The sequence below is a fragment of the Hyaena hyaena genome, unplaced genomic scaffold, assembly GCF_003009895.1.
Source record: "Hyaena hyaena isolate Hyena2069 unplaced genomic scaffold, ASM300989v1 scaffold_189, whole genome shotgun sequence".
Taxonomy (NCBI): Eukaryota; Metazoa; Chordata; class Mammalia; order Carnivora; family Hyaenidae; genus Hyaena; species Hyaena hyaena.
In genome coordinates, this window is record NW_024080821.1 from 2,539,165 (window position 1) to 2,566,028 (window position 26,864).

Sequence of the window (26,864 nt, forward strand, 5' to 3'; positions counted from 1 at the left end):
TGAGAGGATGGGTTACAGAAGGGGCTGTGGAAGGCAGATGGATCTTGTGGCGTAGAGGAATGCAGCCACTGTCAACTGGGGCCAAAGAGTGGGATTGTTCATCTCCTACCTCTTTTATCCTGTTCAATCTTGGGCCTTTGGCTGGACCTAAGTGAAAGGTAGATGGCAAAGCTGAGCCAGGGATGCAATCTGTAGAGGGTCAGCCCCCTCTCAGGGAAGAGAACAGGAAATAGAAGAGTGGAGAGGGGGGGAAACCAAACCAACATGGCCAGGAGTTTGTCTTTTGCCATGGATATGTGTGTCTGTCTCTAGAACTCTAGTGTCCACCGGCCTAGGCCTGAGATGTGGCTGTCCCCTTAACTATCCCTTAACTTTCATGACTTTACTCAGACATCCTGTTACCTATGAGAAGGACCTTCTGACAGCCTATATGAAATTACATCTCCCACCCCGCCCCCTTCACTGCTAACCTTATTACTCAGTTTATTTCTGCACAGAACCTGCCAATGCTTGACATGCTTGCTGTTTACTTGCTCTCTGACAACTAGAATATAAACTGACAGCAGAGCCGTTTTCTCTTTTCTTCGCTGCCTTCAAGGACAAAACAGCACTTGTCCTGGAGTAAACACTTGAGAAATGGTGGTTCACGCGAATAAAGAAGAATGTAAGCGAGCATGGGGCAGCTCCTCTGCCCTAGGGCAGCCCGGCCTTTCCTGAAGAGACTTCTGTCTGGCTTCATGCCCTCTTGCTGCCCAACCTGTGCATCTTCCTGCTGCCTGGAGAGGAGTGAGTGTGTCATTCCCCAAGTGTGCTCAAGCGTCAGCCCTTCTTGTGTGCCAGCTGTGGAAAAATGAAAGCATGTGTTCATAAAGTACATTAAAAAATTTTTATTTTTATATTTGTTTATTTTTGAGGGAGACCGAGCACAACTTGGGGGAGAGGCAGAGAGAGGAGACACCGAATCCGAAGCAGGATCCAGGCTCTGAGCTGTTAGCACAGAGCCTGATACGGGGCTCGGACTCCCAAATTGTGATATCATGACCTGAGCCAAAGTCGGACACTTAACTGAGCCATCCAGGCGCCCCTTATAAAGTTCATTTTAAAGCATTTCAGTTTGTTTACGTCCCTGAAACCCCCGAGCACCCCTCTGAGCTAGACCAGCAATCGTTAGCCACATTTTTGGATAAGCAGACTGAATCAGAGAGGGTGAGTGACTTGCCAGAGCCCATGTAGCTGGTAGCATTACTAGAGTCCAAGCACTGGGACTCATAAGGCCTGAACTGGGTTTGACAGCAGTGGTCTCACTGATACTCCTTAAGGTTTAGGCCCAGCTCTGAGCTTAGGAGCAAGTCCCTGGTTGCACTGATATTCCTTTCCCTGGGCTCTGCTTCAGCAAGGGCAGAGAGGAGAGATCGTTTCCTGCCTCTCTCTCCTCACTCCTAGCATATACTAAAGATTGAGGAGCTGCCCCTCCCTCCTTGAGGTCTCACTTAGTAATTTTTCTGGACTAGGAGAAAAAACAATCCCAGAGTTCTGACCTCTTAGGCCTCCCCTGAACTAAAGGTACAGCTTTCCTACCATCCTTGTTAACAAGGAATGACCCATATCACCTGTTGAAGAGGTCAAGTGTACCTGTAGGTATATCTTTGTGATGTAATAGGCATAGTCCTATGCATAGACAGCTGCTGTGCCAATATAGACAGGTTCATAAGGAAAGATCGAAACTCCAGGTCCCTGTGCCTCTCCTCCATTGCTTTGTCTAAACAGAGGCTGTTAGAGCTTGTTCTCTTGAGTTTCCAGAGAGGCCAAACATGCAAAAAAGTGTGATTAGTGTGGGTAAAACCCAGTTCTAGAATCAGAGGATCTGGGGTTGTGTCCCAGCTCTAACACTTATCCCCTGTGTGAACTTGAGCAAGTCCACTCTGAGTCTCAATTTCTTCATCTGAAAATGGAGATAATACCTATTTACCCTAAAAGATGGTTATGAGGGGCAGATGACAGGTATGTGAAAGTCCTTTGAAAGTGGAAAGTGATGAGGAAGAGGACTACACTGATTATTAGGGTCTCTGACAATACAGCTTGGGGAAAGAATAAAGGATTCTGGGAAGTCAGATCCTTCAATTGTCCCCTCACACCTTATTGCACCAGCCTTCCCCCTCCATGTCCAAATGTACGTGTATTATAGAGAAGGAAATTAAGGACCAGACAAGGAAAGAAGCTAACCTAACATCACATGGATGTTTGGGACAATTGGGATGTTGACTCCCAGGCCAGTTCTGAATGATATGAACATTCATGGATATGTTTTTTAATTCTCTTGGGGCACTATTTATTTTAAATGTTTTATTTATTGAGAGAGCGTGAACAGGAGAGGGCAGAGAGAGGGGGACAGAGGATCCAAAGCAGGCTGTGTGCTGACAGCAGACAGGCCGGCGTGGGACTCGAACCCATGAACTGCAAGACCATGCATGACCTGAGCCAAAGTTGGACACTTAACCAATTGATGCCCCTTGGGGCATCTTTTATTTTTTTAATGTCAATTTACTTTTCTAGTTTTTAAAAATCTGTATTGAAATTGGCATTTCTTTCTGTGTCAGATAGTAAATATTTTAGGCTTTGCGGGCCATATGACCTCTAGTACGTAGTTGCCACAACTGCTAAACTCTGCCGTTGTAGCATGGATGTGACTGTGGGCTGTGGAAGTGGCTGTTTGAATAGACATAGATGTGTTCCAATAAAACTGAACAGGCAGTGGGCCAGATTTGACCTGTAGACCATAGTTTGCCCATCCCTAATTTATGTTTTTTAATGTTTATTTATTTATTGCGAGAGAGCGAGACCATGAGCAGATGAGGGGCACACAGAGAGAAGCAGGCTGTCTGTCAAGCAGGCTCCACACTGTCAGCACAGAGCCCGATGCAGGGCCCATACTCACAAACCATGAGATTATGACCTGAGCCAAAGTCAGAAGCTTAAGGACTGAGCCACCCAGGTGCCCCTGCCAACCCCTAATTTAGATACATTCACATGATTCAATATTCCAAAGGTTAAAAAAAAAGTGAAAATTCTCCCTCCACTTCTGTCCCCAAGCATTGACTAGGTTTCCCTCCTTAGAAACAATTTAATGGTATGAGATTTTTGTGTTTCCTTTTAGAGACAGTTGATAAAAAGTGTATTTTTTAGTGGCTGTACAATATTCCAATGTGTTGCATGTAATTTAATAAGCATGAAAGGACTAAGATACCCAGAGACATGTCCTGAAAGACAGAACACTCTTCTGGATGTGTTGTCCTGACTTGCCCAATGGACTCCTTCATCAGGATAATCTTTTGAACACCTAGGATTTACCTGGGAGTTTTGGGGATCATGCCTGATGAATATGTTGGGTGATCCCTTTTGGGTCAAAAGCAACTCTGACTCTTGGGGATGCAATATTTTTTTTTAGGTGGTTTGTGTTCCAGTTTCACCAAAAAAAAAAAAAATATATATATATATATATATACATATATATATATGGAGGAAGGGTATCTATTTGTTCTGTCTATCTATCTATCTATCTATCTATCTATCTATCTATCTATCTATCTATCATCTATCATCTATCTAGTCTACCTAGTTTCTTACTAAGAATTGGCTTACTTACTCATAGGGGGACACATAGGCCAGTCTGAAATATAGTGCAGGCTGTAAGGAAGGTCGGACTGGAAGCTCAGGCAAGTAGGAGGTAACACTGAAGCTCAGTAGAATTCTTAGGGAAACCTCAGGTCTTTTAGCTGATTGGAAGCTGGTCCACCCAGATTATCCAGGATAATCTCCTTTACATAAGGTTAACTGACTGTAGATATTAATTGCCTCTACAAAATAATTTCACATTAATACCTAGATTAGTATTTGGTTGAATATCTAGGTTCTAGAGCCTAGCTAAGTTAACACATGAAAATGATAACCTCACTCCACATCTGGTCAACTCAGCACCAACTCTCCTTAAACTATAGCTAGTCTCCAGGGCCACCTGGGTGGCTCAGCTGGTTAAGTGCCCAACCCTTGATTTCGGCTCAGGTCATGATCTCACTGTTTACGAGATCAAGCCCCACGTGGAGCTCTGCGCTGACAGTGAGGAGACTGCTTGGGATTTTCTCTCTCCCCCTCTCTCTTTGCCCAGCCACCCAAGAGAAATAAATAAACATTTTAAAAAAATCTATACTTAATCTCCAAATAAAAACAATAAGTCATACTTTCACCTAACATTATACAATTATCCTGTATACAACTGAAAATGTGCTAACCCTTTCCCCAGAAGAGGATGCAGAGTCTTTGGGTGATGGTCATTCTTCTCCTTCATAATCCTGTAACTTCAATAATGTAAAGTTAGCTATTATTAATATGTTTTATGTTAAAATATGAGAGGGATAAGAGAGGGAAGAAAACACACGCAAAAATAAATACATGTATTTTTAAACTAAGGAATAAATACTCAAAATAATTACAGTCACCATTTCCGCAATTGGTCAGATGGTCATAGCCCCAAAACTTTCATTCTTGAAGGGTCTGTGCCATTAGAAGTTTTACCTAAAGTTGGGTTGTTATAGTTTTTCATAGGTTTTAATCACAGGACATGGGAGTACTAAGACATGTCTTAAGGGCTATCTTCTATTCCAGACATACTTTTCTTACCTCCATTATATGGTAAAAGTCCAGTTTCCCCTTGGTAGTCCAAATCAATCACCCCAACTAGTACAGTGACTCCCTACTTAGTCTGTTAAATCAGAGGTATGAGGAGCCCAAAGTGGCAGTTCTAATTCAATGGAACCATTGTGTCTTCTGGTGAAAGTGTTCTTCCATTTGGAATGAAGATCAGCAAGGCATAAGGTTGCAAGGATGGGAAGCAAAAATTTTGCTAGGGGATCAGTGGGGGTACAGTAAGTGGTAATCTTCTATTTCCAATCCTTAATTCCTGGAATCATGAGTCCTAGCTGTGGCAGAAACCACCATACCAAACACATACAGTCTCTGAAGCATGTTGCTACCGGCCTGCAAAGCACGGTCAGGTAGCTGGGCTGTAACTAGATCTTCAAAAGGCTGTCAACTTTCCTATCAAGCCAGCTATTTCAGGGTGATAGGGTAACATAGTGAGACCAGTAAACTCCATGGACATCGACTGACTGCTGCACTTCATTTGCTGTGAAGTGAGTTCTTTGATTAGAAGCAATGCTGTGTGAAATACCGTGACGGTGGATAAGGCATTCTGGAAGCCCACAGATGGTAATTTTGGCAGAGGCATTATATACAAGGAAAGCAAATCCATATCCAGATGAAGTGTCTGTTCCAGTAAGAGCAAAGCACTATCCCTTGCATGATGGAAGTAATCCAATGTAATCAACCTGTCATGAGGTAGCTGGCTGATCACCCCCGGGAATGGTGCCGGCTCTCAGTATTGGTCTCTACTGCTGGCAGATTAGGCCCTCAGCATTGGCTGCAGCCAGGTTGGCCATGGTGGGTGGAAGTCCATGTTACTCAGCCCATGCATAACCTCCATCCCTGCCATCTGGCTGTTATGTTCATAAACCGATGGGCAAGACAAGGGCGAGGGAAAGAGGCCAGCTTGTATCCACAGAATGGGCCATCCCATCCATTAGGTTATTAAAAATCCTCCTCTGCAGAGGTCACCCCTTGGTGAGCATTCATATGGGACACAAATATTGTTACATTCTTTGCCCTCTCAGAGAAGCCTACACCCTAAAAATTTCTTGTCATCGATATTCTAATCGTGTTCCTTCCAAGTCCCTGACTATCCAGCCAAACCACTGGCCACAGCTCGTTAATCAATGTAGAGTTATGCCTCTGGCCATTTCTTTTCCATTTAAAAAAATTTTTTTTACACTTATTTATTTTTGAGAGACAGAGTGAGAGGGGAGGAGGGGCAGATAGAGAAGGAGACACAGAATCCGAAGCAGGCTCCAGGCTCTGAGCTAGCTGTCAGCACCGAGCCTGACGTGGGGCTTGAACCTACAAACTGAGATCATGACCTGAGCCAAAGTCAGACGCTTAACTGACTGAGCCACCCTGGCCATTTCTTTTCCAGACGAGAGAACAATCAGGTGCACAGCTCAAAGTTCTTCACCACTGTTCTTCAGGCATGTCCCAGAAAGGGCTATAGTGCTACAGCTGTCCACTTTTAGGTGGTGCCTGGATATTGTGCAGAACCATCTGTAAACCTGTCCTGAGTTACTCTTCCTCAGTCAACTGGTCATAGGGAACTCTCCATGAGGCCATAGATGCAGGCTGGGAAGGAGTAGGGACTGTGATCATTTAGGGCCACTTTATCATACCAGAAAAAAAGAACTAAATCAGCAATAGGAGATATCTATATATAGATATAGATATGAGACATATATGATACATACACATGTAATTATTGATAATGTAGGATCAATAGGATACTAATATATGATCCTAATAGATATATTGGATATACATAATACATTATGAAAATATAAAATGTATTATATATTATTTAAGAATATAATGTATATAAAGAAGTTTATTGCAAGCACTTGGCTTGTGTGATTGTGAGGGTTGAGTAGGCAAGTTTGAGGTTGAGTAGGCTGGCAGGCTGGGACTCTAGCAGGATTTCTTCCTCAGGAAAACTTCAGTTCTGTTCTTAAGGCCTTTCAACTGATTAGATCAGGCTCACCATATTAGCCAGGAATCTTTCATAAAATCAACTAATTGTAAATGTTAATCTTATCTTCAAAACACCTTTCCAGCAATACCGAGATTAGTGTTTGATTGAATAATTAACTACCATGGCCTGCCTACGTTGACACACAAAACACCGTCACAGTTTGCAAACTGAGAAAGTTATACCTTCTCATAGAGGAATCCAAACATGTACAAAGTTCCAAATCATTTTTTTAAATGTTTATTTATTAATTTTGGAGACAGAGTGCACAAGCAGGGGAGGGGCAGAGAGAGAGAGAGAGAGAGAGAGAATCCCAAGCAGGCTCCACACTCAGCACTGGAGCCCAACATGGGGCTCGATCTCACAACCATGAGATCACGAGCCCAAGATCATGATCTAGCCGATATCAAGTCAGACAGTTAACTGAGCAATCCAAATTCCCTAGAGGCAAGTCATTTTTAAAAGCAGCGTTATTGAAGTATAACTGATATACAATAAATTGCACGTATTTAAAGTGTACAATTCAACAAGTTTTGACATACGTATACGCCATTAAAACTGTCACCACAATCAAGATATCAAACATTCGTATGACACCCAAAAGTCTTCTCATGACCATCTGGAACCCTCTCTCTCCCTTCCTTGACTCCTTCCAACCCAGGCAACCACTGATCTACTTTTCTTTTCTTTTTTTTGGGGGGGTGTAGTTTCTTCCACTCAACATAATCATTTTGAGATTTGTCCATGCTGTTCTTCTGTGTGGCATAGTTTATACTTTTTTACTGCTCAATAATTGAGTAGTCCTACCATATAGAAATACCAAAGTGTAGGTATCCAGCCTCCAATGCAGGGACATTTAAAGTTCCATTTTGGCAATTATGGATAAAGCCATCATAAATATTTGCATACAGGTTTTTGTGTTAATGTAGGTTTTTATTTTATTTGGGTAAGTAAGTAACTAGGAGTAGGATTGCTGGATTTTATGGTAAGCATATGCTTAACCTTAAAAGAAACTGAACTATTTTCCAGAGGGATTACCCCATTTTACATTCCCCCCAGCAGTGTGTGAGATTTTCAGTTGCTCCCTATCCTGTTAACACTTGCTATTGTCATTTTTTCTTTTTATATTTAACTTTTCAAAAGGTATGTAGCAGTATCTCATTGTGGTTTTAATTTACATTTCCCTAATGATGTTGAGAATCTTCTCATGTAATTGTTACATGTGCATCTTTGCTCGTCTTTTTTTAAATTTTTTTTCTTTTTTCTTTTTTTCTGAGAAAGAGAGAGACAGCGTGAACAGGGGAGGGTCAGAGAGAGAAGGAGACACAGAATCTGAAACAGGCTCCAGGCTCTGAGCTAGCCATCAATCAGCACAGAGCCCAATGCAGGGCTCAAACCCATGAACCATGAGATCATGACCTGAGCCGAAGTCGGATGCTTAACCAGCTGAGCCATCCAGGTGCCCCTCTTTGTTCACCTTTTTATTGGGTTGTTTGTTTTCTCATTGTTGAGTTTTAAGAATTCCTTCTATGTTCTGGATATGAGTCCAATATTAAATATATGATTTGCAAATATTGTCTTTCAGTCTGCGCCTTGTCCTTTCATTCTCTTAACTGTCTTTTTTACAAAGTAAATATGAAGTCTAATTTATTTCTTTTTTGCATTGTGCTTTTGGCATATCTAAGAACACATTGATAACCCAAGATAACAAAGGTCTTCTCCTACTTTTTTCTAAAAGTTTTAAAGTTTTACATTTTAAGTTTAGATCTATGATACATTTGGAGTTAATTTTTGTGTATGATGTGAGGTATGGATCATGGTTTACTTCTTCTCTCTTCTCCCCCCTAACTTCGCCTTCTCATATTGTCATGCCTTCCAATTGTTTCACCGTCATTTTTGAAAAGATTCTCCATTTCCGGTTTAATTGCTTTGTATCTTTGTAAAAATTCAATTGGCCATATTTGTGTGTTTCTGGACTTTCTATTTTGTTCCATCAATCTGTGCATCTTTCTTTTTGCCAATATCATACGGTAGCTTTATAGTAAGTCTTGAATTTGGGTAACGTGAATTCTCCAAGTTTATTCTTTTTTTTCAAAATGATTTTGTCTATTCTAGTGTCTTTGCCTTTGCATATAAATTTAAGAATTGTCTTATTAATGTTTACAAAATATCTTTCTGGGATTTTGGGTTGGACTGCTTTGAATTTATAAATCAATTTGGAGACAATTGACCGTTTAACATAATTGAGTTTACTGAGCCATGATTATAGTCTTTCTCTGTATTTTGTCTTATTTGATTTTTTTTCTATGAATGTTCTGCACATATTTTGTTAGACTTATAGCTAAGTATTTCCTTTTTCTGTGCTATTGTAATAATACTGTTTTTAAACATTATGTTTCTAATTGTTCAATGTTGTTATATAGAAATGTGATTAATTTTGTGTATTGACTTTGTCTCCTGCGACTTTGCTAAACTCACTTTTAAGTTCTAGGATCTTCTTTGTATATTCCATTGCATTTTCTATTATCTGTGAGTGGAAATAGTTTTATTTTTTCCTTTCCTTTCTGTATGCTTTTTTTTTTCTTTTTTGCATTTGCTAGGACTTCTAGTATATATTGAGTAAGAGCAGTAAGAGTGAACAGCTGGGCTGCTTCTGGATCTTAGAAAGCATTCAATATTCAATCTTTTAACATAAAGTATGATATTATAGGATTTTTTGTTTAGTTTTGTTTTTATAGATGACCTTTATCAGGTTAAGGAATTTCTCTTTTATTCCTGGTTTCTGAGAATTTTTGTCTTTCAAAAATGTCTATTTATTTATTTTGAGAGAGAGAGAGAGCATGCAAGCAAGTGAGGGACAGAGAGAGAGAAAGAGAGAAAAAGAGAGAGAGAGAAAGAGAATCCCAAGTGGGCACCATGCCTTCAGCACAGAGCCCGACATGGCGCTTGATCTCAGGTCATGACCTGAGCAGAAATCCACAGTCAGCTACTTAACCAATGAGCCAGCAGGCACCCTTCTGAGAGGTTTTCTCTTGAATAAATTAGGTTTTTCTCCACACCTGTTGAGATGATCATATGGTTTTTTTTTACTCTATTAATATGGGAAATTACACTGATTGATTCTTGAGTGTTAAACCAAACTTGCATTACCAGATAGAATACATGCTACTTGGTCATGATGATTATCTTTTTTATACATTGTTGAATTTTATTTGCTAAAATTTTTTTAAGAAGTTCTGCTTATGGGGTGTCTGGCTGGCTCAGCTGGAAGAACATGCAACCCTTGATATTGGGGTTGTGAATTGAAACCCCATGTTTGGTGTAGAGATTATTTTTTAAAATCTTTTTAAAAAAGTTTTGCGCTTATTTTCAGGAGGGGTATTGGCCTGTAGTTTTCTTTCCTTGTAATGTCTTCACCTGGTTTTGTCATCAGAATCATGTTAGCTTCATAGAATAAGTTAGGAACTATTTCCTTCTCTTAATTTTCTGCAAGTGTTTGTGCAGAATGGTTATTATTTCTTTCTTAAATGTTTGATAGAATTCATCAGTGATTCCATCAGTGTCTTGAATTTTCTTTTTTTAAATTTTTATTTATTTTTGAGAGAGAAAGAGACAGAGCATGAACAGGGGAGGAGCAGAAAGAGAGGGAGACACAGAATCAGAAGCAGGCTCCAGGCTCTGAGCTGTCAGCCCAGAGCCTGATGCAGAGCTTGAACTCACAAACTGCAAGATCATGACCTGAGCCAAAGTCGGATGCTTAACCCATTGAGCCACCTGGTACGCCTTGAATTTTCTTGTACGTAGGCTTTTAACTGAAAATTCAATTTCTTTCTTTTATTTATTTTAAGAGAAAGAGAGAGAGAGAGAGAGAATGAGAATGAGCAGGGGAAAGGCAGAGAGAGAGGGAGAGAGAAACTGAAGCAGGCTGTACCCTGTCAGCACTGGGCCTGGTGTGGGGCTTGAACCCACTAACCATGAGATCATGACCTGAGCCAAAATCAAGAGTCAGTTGCTTATTTTACTGAGCTACCCAGGCACCCCTATCATTTTATTTTCGTAGAATCTGTAAAGTAATGTCATTTCTATTGGTAATTTTTGTTTTCTCTCTTTTTTTCCTGATTAGTTTGGCTGGAAGTTTAACATTCTTGATCTTATCAAGAAACCAGATTTTGGGGGCATGTGGATGGCTCAGTCAGTTAAGTATCTGACTCTTTGATTTCAGCTCAGGTCATGATCTCACTGTTGGGGAGATTGAGCCGCATCAGGCTCTGTGCTGACAGCATGGAGCCTGCTTGGGATTCTTCTTTCCTTCTTTCTGCCCCTTTCCTGCTCATGGCCTCGCTCTCTCTCTCTCTCTCAAAATAAATAAATAAACTTCAAAAAAGAGAAAGAAATCAGATTTTGGTTGCATTTATTTTTCTCAATTTTTATGTTTTCTATTTTATTTATTTCTGCTTCAATCTTTCTTACGTTCTTTTTCCTGCTTACTCTGTGATCAATTTGCTATTCTTATTTTTGTGGAAACTGAGGTTATTGTTTGAGATCTTTCTCCTTTTCTCATATAGGCATTTAGTGCTATGCATTTTCCTCTAAACCTTAGCTGCATCCACAAATTTTGACTTTTTAAAAATATTCATTTCTGAGAGAGAGAGGCAGCGTGAGCAGGGGAAGGTCAGAGAGGGAGACACAGAATCTGAAGCAGACTCCAGGCTCTGAGCTAGCTGCCAGCACAGAGCCCGATGTCAGGCTCGAACCCACGAACCACGAGATCATGACCTGAGCAAAGTCGGCCGCCCAATGGACTGAGCCACCCAAGTGCCCCTGCATCCACAAATTTTGCCCCGGCATCCACAAATTTTCATAGGTTGTATTTTGATTTTCTTTCTTTTTAATTTTTTTAAAAATTTATTTCTGAGAGAGAGAAAGACAGTGTGAGCATGGGAGGGTCAGAGAGAGAGGGAGACACAGAATCTGAAGCAGGCTCTAGGCTCTGAGCTAGCTGTCAGCACAGAGCCCAATGCGGGGCTCGAACCCACGAACCACGAGATCATGCCCTAAGCCAAAGTCAGACGCTTAACCGACTGAGCCACCCAGGCGCACCTGTATTTTGATTTTCATTCAGTTAAAATTACTTTCTAATTTCTTTTTTATTTTTCTTTGACCCATGTATTATTTAAAGTAAATTAGGGGTACCTGGGTTGCTCAGTCAGGTAAGCATCTGACTCATGATTTTGGCTCAGGTCATGATCTCAAGGTTTGTGAGTTCAAGCCCTTCTCTTTGAATTCTCTCTCTCTCTCCCTCTCTCTCTATCCTGCCCTGTTCTCTTAATCTCTCTCAAAATAAATAAATAATCATTAAATAAATAAATAAATAAATAAAATTACTTAGTTTCCAAATATTGGGATTTTCAGGCTATCTTTATGTTATTGACTTCTTACTTAATTCTATTGTAGTAGAGAACATATATTCATGATTTGTATTCTTTAAAATTTATTTAGATTTGTTTTATGGCCCAGAATATAGTCTATTGTGGTAAATTTTCAATATACATAATGCATATTCTACTGTTAATGGGCATTGGGCCAATTTGATCAATGTAGTCTTCTCTATTTTTACTGGTCTCTGTCCACTCATTCTCTAAATTGTTGATAGAGGAGTTTTGAAAATTCCAACTATGATTATGGACTTTTCTATTTTTCCTTAAATTTCTATCATTTTTTGTTTCATATATTTTGAGGCTCTTCATAAATGTTTAAGATTATCATACGCTTTTGATGAACTGACTTATTTATCATTATGAGATGATTCTCTTTATCCCCGGTAATATTCTTTGCTCTGAAATCGATTGCATCTTCAGCTTTCTTTTGATTAGAATTATCACAATATATCTTACTCCCACCCTTTTTATTTTAACCTAACTGTGTTTTTATATTTAAGTGGCTTTTTTTGTAGGCAGCATATAGTTGGGTCTTACTTTCCTTTTTTTAAAAATAATTTGAGATATAATTTGTATGTAACATTGTGTAAGTTTAAAGTATACAATATGTTGATTTGAAACATATATTGCAATATGCTTACCACTATAGCTTAGCTCTAACACCTCTACGATGTCATATAATTATTTCTTTTTTTGTGGTGAGGACAATTAAGGTCTAGTCTCTTAGAAACTTTGAAGTTTATAATACAGTATTGTTGACTATAATCACTCTGCTATGCATTACATCTCCAAAACTCACTTATCTTCTATTTGCGTTCATATTTTTATTTGCTAACTATAGCAATCCTCAGTGGAGAGGAAGTGAGGTCTCCTGCCAGTGGCTAGCAGTGACACTTCATCTATGTGAGTGAGACATTTGGGAAGCCCCAGTCATACCTTCAGATGACTACAGTCCTTGCCAATATATTGAATCAGAACCAACTAGGCAAACCACTCCAAAATTCCTGATTCTTAAATATTGTGTGAAATAGCAAACATTTATTATTGTCTTAAGCCACTAAATTTTGTAGTAATTTGTTTCACAGTGATAGGTAAGTAATACAGGTATGTATCTATTTGTGCAGAGAAAAGTTTGGATAAACTTTAATCCTCTTGGGAGAGAATTGGCTTTGGTCAGCTGGAGTGTAAGGCAATTTTAATCTTATCTATAATTTTTTAATGTTTTATTTATTTTTGAGAGAGAGAGAGAGCATGAGCAGGGGAGGCGCAGAGAAAGAGAGAGGGACAGAGGATCCGAAGTGGGCTCTGGACTGAAGCAGAAAGTCAGATGCGGGGCTCAAACTCACAAACTAAGAGATTAGACGTGAGCTGAAGTCAGATGTTCAATCCACTGAGCCACCCAGGTGCCCTTTATCTATAATTTGTAATAAGGAGAATGTAGGATGGAAAAATATGTGCTTTGTAAATATTAATTAAAAGAATCTCTCTTAAGCAATAGCAAATGTTGGTGAGGATGTGGAGAAAAAGGAACGCTTGTGTACTGTTGGTGGAAATGTAAATTGGTGCAGCCACTGTGGAAAACAATATGAAGATACCTCAAAAAATTAAAATTAGAAATACTATGTGATCCATAGGACGCCAATACTATGTGATCCATAGGACGCCTGGGTGGCTCAGTCAGTTAAGCGTCAGATTTCAGCTCAGATCATAATTTCATGGTTCATGAGTTTGAGCCCTGAGTCAGGCTCTGTGCTGACAGCTCAGAGCCTGGAGCCTGCTTTGGATTCTGTGTCTCGCTCCCTGTCTCTCTCTCTGCCCTTCCCCTGCTTGTGCACTGTCTGTCTCTCAAAAATAAACATTAAAAAAAGAGAAATATTATGTGATCCAGTAATTCTACTACTGAGCATGCCCAAAGAAAAGGAAAACACTAATTTGAAAATATATATGCACCTCTATGATTATCGCAACATTACTTATAATAGCCAAGATATGGTAGCAATCCATTGTCCATTGGATAAGGTGAATGGATAAGGAAGATTATATATATATATATACGTATATATATATGTATATATATATATATACGTATATATATATATAGTGAAATGTCCACCATAACAAATGGCGGCTAGTATGACTGAAAAATGTCCTCCAGTTCCAGAGATTATCTCTTGTAAGCAACCAGGGATGAGAAGAAGAGTGGGGCCAGGGCCGCAGCCCTTGCCCCAGCCAGACATAGCCCCCTCTGGTCACTCTCTGCCTTCCTTCATCCTTTATCTATATCCACCTCCTGTTTAGGGTACTATCACTTTGTCTGTTGAATAGAATTATATAAATACTGTTATACAATATGTAACTAGTAGTAACTAATAGTTACCTATTATATACATTCATTATATATTCATTATATAAATACTCCTGGATTTCTACGGCTGGAGGGCAAAGCCTTGTCTTGTTTACTTCTGCACATCCAATGCAGTGCCCTGCATACAGCAGATACTCCATGAATATTTGTGAAAAGACCAAATGAAGAATAACATGGGAAATGCATATTGAACTGAAAAAGAATGACCCACATATACTGACCTCGCTCACTTCTGGGAACCTATCAGAAAGTGGGCGTAGGGAGGAAGCCATACATCCAAAGATGATTGTTGCAACATTGCTTGTAACAGCCAAGAAGGAAAACTTGGAAACAACCAGACTGTCCATCTTTAGGGGAGTGAGTAGGTGAATAAATTGTGTTGCATCCGGACTCTGGAATGTTATGCAGCAATTCAGAAAGCATGAGTTGAAGGTCTGTCCACTGACTTGATGTCAGGTGACATGAGCAAGTGGCAGAGATGTACTTACGGCTTGGTCTTACGTTGTCACACAAACATAGCCAAAGCACCCTCTAAATAGGATGCATGTTTGGACACAGCTATGTGAGGGTGGAGTTGAGGATAAAGGGCCATGTCCAAACTGCTAATATTGAGGAAAGTTGCAAAGAAGTTAGTTACTTTTTTAAGCATATAATGGTCTCACTAGATGTAATAAACATGAGCTATTTTTTGTCATTTTTTAAGAGTTTAGTAAAATTCTGAAGGAAACAATGGAAAATGGGCCTAATTGTCTCTCATTTGCCTGGAGGTGGGTCCTGGATCAGTGAGTTAGGTGAGGGATATGTGGACCTACTTCACCCTCACTTCTGAGGCCACCACACTTATGCCTTTGTGATTAAACCAGGGGGAGAGTTGCCCATCTCTCACAGGAAACCCCTTTTTAGCCTCAAAGCCAACATCCTCTGGCAGAGAAAGACTAATGAGAAGAGGGAGTGCCTTCCCCCCACCCTGCACCTGGCCTGGGAGTGAACTCTTCCTGTTGTCTAGGAAGAGGTCTCCTTCCTGTCCAGAGGAAAAATGTCTGTGGCTACAGCCCCCTTCACAAGGGAAGGGAGAATGGCCAATGTTTCTCTAACCTGATTCTGTGCACAGTCTTTTTAAAGGGAAAAAATTCCCAGCACCCCAGGGTTGACTAATTTTGTTATAATATTACTTAATATGTATAAGCATAAAGCTAGGTATAAATGTATGCTTACAGCTCTTATGTGACCATGAAACCAAAAGCAAATTGGCAAATTAAATACCAAGAAAATTACAAAACCTATAAAATTCAAATGAACGACACTAATGCAATTTGTTTTCTCTCTGTATCTAAGTTACACTTGCTGCCAGGAACTTGTGCCTGCCAACCTCAGCACAGGGTCTTCTAACTAGCATGCTGTACTGGGCTGGGTCAGGAGGGTCCCTCATCTCTCCCCCGACTTGGCTTGGTGTGAACCCTTACAAACCCTCTCTTCTAAAAGGCTTCTTGGGCTCATTTGACTTTCCCGTGGTATAAGTGCATTTTCCTCTCATTGACTCTTAATAATTAAAGTAGCCAAAGCTACCAGAGGCATTAAAATGGGGAGGCAGCTCTTAGTTTTAAAGTGGACATCCAGCGTTCATGAAAAAAAGAAAGTTCTCATCGCCACAATATGGATGGGCCTTGAGGGTATTGTTCTACCCGATACTGTCGGGTAAATGTGGAATTTAAAAGCATCAAACTCATAGAACAGGGAGTAGGAGGGTGGTGGCCAGGGGCTGGGGAGTGGGGGGAACGGAAGATGTTAACCAGAGGCTACAAACTGTAGGTTATAAGGTGAGTAAGTTCCAGGGATCTGATGTGCAGCATGGTGACTATATGTAGTTGACAATGCTGTGTACTTGGAAGTTGCTATGGGAGCAAAGTTTTAATGTTGCCGCCACCACCACCACAACAAATGGTAATTGTGTGAGGTGAAGAGTGCATTAACTAAGCTCATGCAATGCACCCAGAGCGGGGCTTGAGCTTACCCAAAGAATCCACAAACTGTGAGATCATGATCTGAGCCAAAGTCAGATGCTCAAGTGACTGAGCCACCCAGGCACCCTGAATGCTCTTTGATCCTGCCACTCTGGCCTTAGGGTTTGGGTCTCTATCTCCAGTTAAAACTGAATCAATCAATACAAACTTACTGATCATCAACCAAGTGCCCTATGCTGTGAAAACTACAAAGAACTGGAAATCAAATCAACATTTACCAAGCACCTACTTCATACTTTTATCATCTCTGAGCATAATTAGAATGCCCAGTTTTTAAAAAAAAATTTCTTAAATGTTTTATTTATTTCTAGGAGAGAGAGAGAGAGACAGCGTGAGCAGGGGAGGGTCAGAGAGAGAGGGAGGCACAGACTCTGAAACAGGCTCCAGGCTCCAAGCTGGCAGTCAGCACAGAGCCCGACGCGGGGCTCGAACCCACAAACCGCGAGATCATGACCTAAGCGAAAGTCGGACGCTCAACCGACTAAGCCACTCAGGCGCCCCTAAAAGAACTGTTGTAAAGCAAACTCCCTCCGTACACAGCACAACGTTTTGTGCACAGAATAAATGCAGTTTAACGGGCACGGAGAAGCAGCACCATCTTCTGGCTTAAGTGGGTAATGCTGCACTGCTGCCGGGTCGGGTAGCTAATTCTCTTAGGTGCAACAAGAGGCTGTGTGTGTGTGTGTGTGTGTGTGTGTGTGTGTGTGTGTGTGTGTGTGTGTGCGCGCGCGCGCGCGCGCGCGCGCATATGCACCTTTGTGTTAGACAGCGCTCTGCTTTTCCAAATCTGCAGTCCTCCACCATTACAATTTTAGCCTGAGGATGGTTGAGGCATCCTGGCCTCTGGAATGAGAGGCTTGCTTTGAAGAAATCTAATCTAAATCATCCCTTGCCTCCCCCATTGCAAATAGGGGAATCAGGCTCAGAGAAGTGAAGGGCTGGCTCAAAGTCACCCTGCAAGGTAGTGGCAGTGGCAAGATGGGAACCAGCACTCCTGACTCTTTATTCAGGGCTTTCCCCATAACCCCAGCTAGAGACTACTTTCCTCCTGAAGGTTGTAATTTTTGGCTCTTTTTTTTTTTTTTTTAAAGCCACAATCTCTTTGAAGTGCAAGTGCAAGTGGCTGTTGGTGGTTGCACCAGGGAGCAGGAGTGGGGAGTTGAGGGAAATACCGTTTATTAAACACACTATGTGCCAGGCACTTAGTATGTATTATCTTAAACTCCATCATCTGTACAATGGGGATGATAATTGCAGGTATTTGAAAGGGTCATTATAAATAAAGTAATATAAATGTAATAATATCTATAATGGTGTCATATGTTAAATTGCTGGAATATAATAAGCATTCCATAAGTTTTAGGTTTTATGTGGATTTTCTAGGATGCAGTGAAGTTACTTATAAACAGTTTAATTGGTTTAGATCTTGCTTTTATGAGGCAGGTCTGGAAGAGTGGTCCTTCTAGGACTAAGTATTTTCTACTACAGAGGCATGAGCTTTTTGAATATTCTACTCCATACCCTGCCGGTGTGAGTTTTTATAGTCTGGCTGGTGGCAGCAGGCTTCATTTCTGGCTCTGTGAAAGTGCAGGGCACTGCCCTTTCCTCCTTTCACCAGGTTATTTTCCTGGCCTCGGGTAATTTCCTCACATTCATGTGCTTATGAGGCCTCCAAGAGGGGCCCTTTGCACGTCTCCAGGGGTCTGTCTCCTCCACGCTTTGTCCTGAGAGCTTTACCTACCTTGGTCTCCTCAGACTCTCAGTTATGTCTCCTCAGCTCACGGCTTCCCCAGGCTTCATCTGGGTACCGCCCCCCCCCCGCCGCCCCGATCTGCACTGACATCTGGAAACTTTCTAGGCAGTAAGCTGGGGCAATCTTAGCCCTCACATCATTTATTTTCCTGTCTTTTTCCTGTCCTTCATTACCCACCCAGTGTCCAGATCCTTGCTTGGTTATTTTGGTTGTTTCAGGTAGGAAGATACATCTGACCCCTGTTACTTCATCTTGGGCAGAAGCACACGTGTATCAGTTAGATATTGCTGCATAACAGACTTCCCCAAATGTGGTAGCTTAAAACAGACATTTATTCATTCATGTTTTGGCAGGTCAGCAGTTGGGACCCAGGCATTTCTACAGGTCTTGGCTTGGCCTGGGGACTGCAGTCAGCTGTGGGTCAGCTACATGGCTCTCCTTCCTGGACCTTTGCTGGCTGTTGGCCAGGGTGATGGGAACATCATCTGTCTGTCATCATCAGGCAGGCTAGCCTGGGCTTGTTCATATAGCAGCTGGGTTCCCAGAGCACAAGAGAGCAAACCCCCTTGATGACTAACCTTCAGGTCTAGTCTAGCATTACCTTTCCTACTGTCCCTTTAGCCAAAGCATGTCACAAATTCAGATTCAAGGAGCTGAGAAATAGTCTCTTGAAGAGAAGAGGTACATGGTCACAGTGCAAGGGTATAAAAATGGGAAGGCAAGACTGTGTAGCCATTTTTAAGGGTTAGTCTTCACAGGTATTATTTCAATTTTATTATACCGAGCCAGGAGGTAGATCTTATCATCATGTTACAGACAAGAAAACTGGGGCTCAGAGAGGCCAAGAGACTTGTGTAAGATCATACAACCAGTTAAAGGCAGAGTCAGGATTTAAATCAGCATCTGTCTGACAGAGCCTTTGCTCTAGTCACTGCCCTGTGTGTTTGGGGTGATGTATGCTTGTGTGTGCATGTGTGCGTGTGTGAGGTTCTGATTAGGTATATCTGTATTCAGCACCATTAAGTGTTCATCTCCACTTGGTCCCTGTTGCTTCTGGGGCTGCCCGTGCAGCTTTCTGACACTCTCTCACCATCCTCCTCCACAAAGAAAGGCCCTGGTCTTTGGTGACATATGCTCAGAAGGAGACACCTGTCAGTATAGATGTGTAGGTGAGCTTGCAAGGGCTGATGACCTCTGTTCCCATCCAGCTTGTTTCTCAGTTTGTTGGCCAGTCCCTTCCTTTCTGTCCTCCTCCAAAAGCCTTCCTGTTTCCATGGTCTCCCATGTCCCTATTCCTCATTCAGGTCAAAGACAGGTGGGCCCTTGAGAGGCCCATGTTGATCACACCACTCTACTGTCTTTAGTCTTCAGTGGCTTCTGACTGGTTTTGTTAGATAAAAGCTACATTCATTTTCATCGCATTCAAGCCCCAAATGATCTCATCCTAACCGACTTTGCCATCCTATTTCTTACCACACATGTTCACTTGCTCCATAATTTAGCCAAGGACACCATGGCTGTGTCCCCTCTGGGCTTGGTCCATGGATCATTCTTCACCATCTGCACATAGCCAACTCCTACTCCCCTATAACGCCTCCCTCTTCTGCTTTAATTTGTGTGTTGTGTCTGATAATTCCATTCAGCCTACACCTTCCTGAGGGAAGATGTTGTCTTATCTGTGTTTGACCAATCACAGAGCCTGCTGTGGTGCTCAGTACCCAACTGGTGTTTCCTTTTTTATTTTTTTAATGTTTTTTATTTATTTTTGAGAGAAAGAGAGAGAGAGAGAGAGAGAGAGACAGCGTGACCAGAGGAGGGTCAGAGAGAGGGAGATACAGAATCCGAAACAGTCTCCAGGCTCTGAGCTAGCTGTCAACACAGAGCCTGACATGGGGCTCGAACCCATGAACTGTGAGATCATGACCTGAGCCAAAGTCGGACGCTTAACCAACTGAGCCACCCAGGCACCCCCCAACTAGTGTTTCTTGTAGTGCTCCAGAGAAAGACAATTCAAACTACACCAACTTACTCTCTACCCATGGGAGGTTCTGCTGTCGACTTCTGTGTACTCACAGCAAATTTCCCTTTCCCTAAGAGGGTTTGGATGAGTTCCCATTACTGGAAGTCAAGAGAATCTTGATAGGGAAAATGTGTGGTATTTTAGATTTCTTTGATAATATTTATTAGAGTCTTGGAAACCTTCGGCGTAGGGATGACTTTTCAATGGCGAAAACCTTGTGGGGCAGGCAGTGAAGAAGAGAAGGTACTATTTGGGGATTAGAAGGGTATCCTTTGTTGCTTCTCAGATCCTGATCGAACCCACAGGATGAAGTTTGGGAGCTTCCAAGGCGATGTGTACTGTCCGTGGTCCTGAATTGCCATCGCAGATCTTCAGGATATGACTTTCTTCTAACCCAGGGAACACTAGTGACTCCTGTGGGACATCTCTCAGAGATCTTGAAATAGGTAAGTAATAAAAAAAAAAAAAGTGGAGAAAAATAAGAGATGTGAGACAGAGATTGAAAGAGAGAGAGAGAGAACATAGAGGCTGTTAGAAGGGCACAGGCCTAAAACAGTGCCAAGGGTTCTTTGGTTTTAAAATATTTATTTCTACCATGAAAGAAATAACCTTTGACATAGACTGTGGCCAAAATACTGAAAAGCTGAAGAATATGGAGAAATTTTTACCCCAAGCTAAGCAAATATGGTTAAGTATGAATAAGATTGGGAGAATAATATCAAGATGGTTCAAGTGAAATAATATCAGTTATTATTCTAAAGAGCCCATAGTTTTTATTTCCTTATTATTAAATTAAAGCCATATACACCCTCCTACACTGTTGGTGGGAATGTAAACTGGTGCAGCCTCTCTGGAAAACAGTGCGGAGGTTCCTCAAAAAATTATCAGTAGAACTCCCCTGTGACCCAGCAATAGCACTGCTAGGACTTTACCCAAGGGATACAGGAGTGCTGATGCATAGGGGCACATGTACCCCAGTGTTCATAGTAGCACTTTCAACAATATCCAAATCATGGAAAGTGCCTAAATGTCCATCAAATGATGAATGGATTAAGAAGATGTGGTTTATATATACAATGGAATACTACATGGCAATGAGAAAGAATGAAATCTGGCCATTCATAGCAACGTGGATGGAACTCGAGGGTGTTATGCTAAGTGAAATAAGTCAGGCAGAGAAGGACAGATACCGTATGTTTTCACTCATATGTGGAACAGGAGAAACTTAACAGAAGACCATGGGGGAGGGGAAGGGGAAAAATAGTTGGGGAGAGGGAGGAAGGCAAACCATGACAGACTCTTGAATACTGAGAAAAAACTGAGGGCTGATGGGGGTGGGGAAGAGGGGAAGGTGGGTGATGGGCATGGAGGAGGGCACTTGTTGGGATGAGCACTGGGTATTATATGGAAACCAATTTGACAATAAACTATAAAAGAAAAAAGTATGAAAGAAAAAGATTAAAGCCATATAAAAATTTACATTATGTAATATGTATATTTATAACTACCATGTGATACATGTTTTATGCACATCATATAATACATTTTGTAATATATGTTATGCACGAAATATTTTTGATATACACTTAGAATCATATAATATTACATGTAGGATAATAATGTTCCTTATCACATATTTGGTACAAAGTTGAGCCATATGGAACACCTTAAAGAAGAAAGCAACAAACTATCCAGCTGTATGATTCAGAAATAGCATAGGTATTTCATCAAATCTAGGTTTTGATTCTAAGACAAATCATTTTTAATATCATAAAAAATGGTGCCAATTAAACCATGACACAATGCTTTTTATCACTTAGAATTTTTATTGAAAGAACTCTTTTAGACTTACTGAAATATACATTTTATAATGTATGATTCTTGTGCAAACATAAAAAGACAAATTGAAGTGAAATAAATTGGACAATATATTCCTAAACCATTTCACATTTAGAGTTTAGCTCTTTTGAATCACTTCTTGACCCTGAGTCACTGTGTTTGTGTGCGAGCGCGTGTATGTAAATACAATATAACCCTTTGTGCACCTAGAGTACAGGTGATGGAGCACTGCATTTCTTTTTTTTTTTTTTATGTTTTATTTATTTCTGAGAGAGAGAGAGACAGCATGAGCAGGGGAGGGTCAGAGAGAGAGGGAGATACAGAATCTGAAAGAGGCTCCAGGCTCTGAGCTGGCGGTCAGCACAGAGCCTGACGGGGGGCTCGAACCCAGAAATTGTGAGATCATGACCTGAGACGAAGTTGGACGCTTAACCGACTGAGCCACCCAGGCGCCCCGGAGCACTGCATTTCTTAAAAGAGTGCTCAGCTATCATCTCTGGACTTTCCCTACAAAGAACTGATACCCTGGTATGAAATTCTAATGCTGGCATTTTCTTGATTTTACCAGAAGATGTCAGCAAAAACAACTACTTTACTACTGGCACCTGGCCAACAGCCTTTGCAGGAGCTCACTAGATTTCAAATTTGTTTACATGAGAAAGAAAAAATCTGCATTTTAGAATGGATGAAAACAAACTCTGACAGACATTATTTAAAGTCTCTCTCCATGCTCACATACAAAAAGAAGAATGAATAAGTGAAAGATAGTTTTAGATAAAGTTAGACTGAAATGGGGGCGCCTGGATGGCTCAGTTGTTTGAGTGTTCAACTCTTGATTTCAGCTCAGGTCGTGATCCCAGGGTTGGGGGATTAAGTCCCACATTGGGTTCCATGCTGAGCATGGAGCCTACTTGAGATTCTCTTTCTCTCTCCCTCTGTCCCTCTCCCCACCCCAGCTCTCTAAAATTAAAAATAAAATATTTAAGGGGCGCCTGGATGGCTCAGTCAGTTAAGCATCTGACTCTTGGCTTAGGCTCAGGTCATGACCTCATGGTTCATGAGTTTGAATCCTGCATCAGGCTCTGTACTGACAGTGTGGAGCATGCTTGGGATTCTCTCTCTCTCTCTCTCTCTCTCTCTCTCTCTCTCTCCTCCCTCTCCTATATTCTCTCTCTCAAAATAAATAAACTTTAAAAAGATAAAATATTTTTTAGAAAGTTAGACCCAAATGGTTTTGTAGAAGTTGATCCCCACTCTCATTTTATCAACATATAAATTTAATTTTAATTAAATTCAATAGAAGAGAAAGAAATTGAAATAGATCTGAAGGAAATGCTACACTTTAAATATTTTTTCCACCACAGGAGATATTAATTACTAAAAAAACCTCCCCAAGGTTAAGGCAAAATGATTATGAAAGCCATAAAACCACAAAGAGGTTACAGTCATTGATTTTTCAAACCTCACATTTCAACTTGAAATGGTATTGATTGATTCTTTCCTATAAAAGGTGCCATGGTTAGTGCAGTTACACTTCCTCTCTCTCAGTCTCTCAATTTTATTACTTCTGTTGCTTTTCCTTTAATCAGGGTTTATAGTATTCATATTCTGTTCTCTAATTATAATTTCCAGATTGTACAATTCAATATATCTAAAGCCAACTGTCCAGTCTTTTTATACTGGCTTCTCCATTCCTAAGTTCTTTTGATTTTGTAATTGTTCTTTTCAAAGTAATACATGCACATAGTTTAAAAAGTCAAATTTGGGGCGCCTGGGTGGCTTAGTCGGTTAAGCGTCCGACTTTCGCTTAGGTCATGATCTCGCGGTTCGTGGGTTTGAGCCCCGCGTCGGGCTCTGTGCTGACTGCCAGCTCGGAGCCTGGAGCCTGTTTCAGTCTGTGACTCCCTCTCTCTCTGACCCTCCCCTGCTCGCGCTGTTTCTCTCTCTCTCTCCTAGAAATAAATAAAATATATATTAAAAAAAAAAAAAAGTCAAATTTTACCATTTGGCTCTATATACAAGATGGCATTTCTCTGCTCCATGTCCTTACCCATCCAAATCTCTGTGCTCTGAGGGAGTAATCACCATCTCTTACAATATTCATATTTATGAAATTCAAAATAATTATGAACTGAATCAGTTGCTGGATTCACAATATTACAAATGGCTGCAGGCTCTCCCATGTTCTTGTACGACAAAAAACACAACTGTTTATCTATGAGCTTTTATATCTACTTAATAGACTTCACAGCTTTGGGATACCATCTGGCATAATAATATTTTAAGTAAATAATTGTCCAGTAACTATTAAGTTATTTTTTAAAAATAAAACTGAAATGTCTCCAAAAGGTACAATTTAAGAAATTAGTACTCATACTACTAATGTAATTAATTTTTTGGATTCATTGTTTAGCTTTAAAAAATTAAATAATTAGAAATTATAATTGAATCATTTTAAATTACTCAAATTAAGTAAAACATTATGCTAAAATTTGCATTTATCAACCAAACATATTACACCTTGCAGTTTACACTATTTCACTATTTTATATTTTAATCACAAATAAAAACTCCAAGAAGTTGCATGAAATGATAATTAAGGTAACTCAAATTCTATTTCTTTGCTTTTACGATTACTGTGATTGCACTGTTTACTTTAATGTATTGTTTGATAGCAGGGATATGTGGTACCACAAGATTGGAGACATGAACTCTACCTAAAATGAACTTGAACAATGATTTTGAACCATTAGAAATTTACTCTCAAAACTATTGCATATAACTGACCCCATGTGTGCTGGCGACCATCTGTACAACTAGGAACTCCACAACCTAAATGTCATGTAAGGTAAAATTTTCACTAAAAGATAAATAATAAAAATGTGTTAATTTCAAGCCTGCAAATATGTTATTAAAGCTCAACAGTAACTTACAATTTCATTTATAAATTAGACACATAAAAGATTTTTTTGTGGGGGGAGGAGTGTTTTATCATTGAGATTATCTAGAATTGCTAGTACATAGTGACAGTGAAAACTAGACTGACTTTTAGTAAGCTATATTATTGTTTTTAAGTTCCCTGCAGAGAATTATTGCTGCCCCTTATTGCTTGTGCTTGGGACAGACTGCTCTCATCATCCTGCTTTTGGTATGCCACTGGTTTAGTGTTTCTATTACCAAGATAATACAATTACTATTGATAGGCAAGGCATATGCTGTACTATAATTATATTTCAACTTTTTTTTTATTTCCTGGAGTTGACGATTGCCTCCTTTTTGTTTACTTAGGTTTCTATACACGAATTATTTCTGAAAATTTTCACCAGAACTGAAAATCTTCTTTGAGCTTATGTCCAGACACACCAAGTGAGCTATCTATTCCACTTTTCTTTTGATACCAATCCTCCAGGACCTCTGTGTACTCTTACTACACTTACTACAAACTGGACAAGTTACTTCTTAGAACTGTTGCACATCTGTCTTCTTGGCACTTCTATTCAGTATCACTCAGAAAGTTTACATTATTTTTCTCTTGCATTGATCCTCATGTTTGGATACCATGTTTTCCTCTTTCTTGTTTAATCTTTTCATCATGATATTATGAAAGCACATCTTTCAGTAGCTTTTGGAGAAAGGGTATGTAGGGGTAAATTTTTTAAATGTGACACATTTGAAAATGTCTTTATCCTCCCAGCTTTTTTATTTTTAATTTTAATTTTAAGCTACATATAGGAAGGTTGACTTTCTGGGTATACAGTTCTATGAATATTTAACACGTGTGTTGATTCATGTAACACCACAGGATATAGAATAGTTTCATCATGTCAAAAAACTCCCTGATGTTACCTCTTATAGTTACACCACCCCCCAGCCCCTGATGACCACTGATCTGTTCTTTATCACTGTAATTTTGTCTTTTTCAGAATATTATGTAAATAGAATCACACAGTATGTAATCTTTTGAGACTGGCTTCTTTTACTCAGCATAGTGCCTGTGAGATCATCCAAGTCATTGCAGGTATCAGTAGTTCATGCTTCTGAGCAGTATTCTATTATATGGATGTACTGTATATGTTTATCTATTTACCCACTGAAGGACATTTGGGTTGTTTCCAGCTCTTTTATTCCAAATAAAGTTGTTATAAATCTTCATTTATGGATTTTTGTATGAAGAGATTTTTTTATTTTCTAGGGGCAATACTTAGGAGAGGAATTACCAAGTTATATGGTAAGTGCATGCTTAATTTATAAGACTGCCAAACTGTTACTCAGAGTGGCAATGCCAGTTTGTATTCCCAGCAGCAATGTTTGAGTTCCACATCCTTGTCAATACTTGGGATTATGAATATGTTTTTATTTTAGCCTTTCTAATAGGTGGGTGGTAGTATCACATTGTGATTTATTTTGCATTTCCTTAATGGTTAATGATGCTGAGCATCTTTTCGTGTGCTTATTGGCCATCTGTAAATCCTCTGGTGAAATGTCTTTTGCTCATCTTAAACTTAGATTGTTTTCTTATTGTATATATACTATAAATCCTTTGTTGGATATGTGATTTATAAGTATTATATCCCAGTGTGACATACTTTTCATTTTCTTACCAGTGTCTTATGAAAGACATAACACCTATGAAGGGCAAAATTTTAGTTTAGTTTTTTGTTTTTAATTTGAGAGAAACAGAGAGTGAAAGTGGGAGTGGGGTAGGGGTGCAGATGGAGAGAGAGAGAGAGAGAGAGAAAGACATGG

General features: G+C 40.1%; 1 protein-coding gene and 1 long non-coding RNA gene across 4 annotated transcripts in view; one reads left to right on the top strand and one right to left on the bottom strand.

The window, feature by feature from the left end:
* Positions 1-483: 483 nt before the first annotated feature.
* The window catches only part of LOC120237742 (pleckstrin homology domain-containing family M member 1-like), a 54,138-nt gene continuing 27,757 nt past the window's right edge, over positions 484-26,864 (bottom strand). The window contains exon 3 of one of the 3 annotated variants that reach the window (XM_039241154.1): positions 484-840. In XM_039241154.1, coding sequence (XP_039097085.1) covers positions 813-840 — 28 coding nt within the window. In that variant the 3' untranslated portion in view covers positions 484-812. Of the gene's footprint in view, positions 841-20,206; positions 20,716-26,864 lie in introns of those variants that run through there. The other 2 variants (XM_039241152.1, XR_005530034.1) reach the window with 2 other exon arrangements.
* On the top strand, positions 20,638-25,475 carry LOC120237745. The gene is made up of 3 exons (XR_005530035.1): positions 20,638-20,725; positions 24,794-24,966; positions 25,407-25,475. It is a non-coding gene; the product is annotated as an uncharacterized LOC120237745 (long non-coding RNA).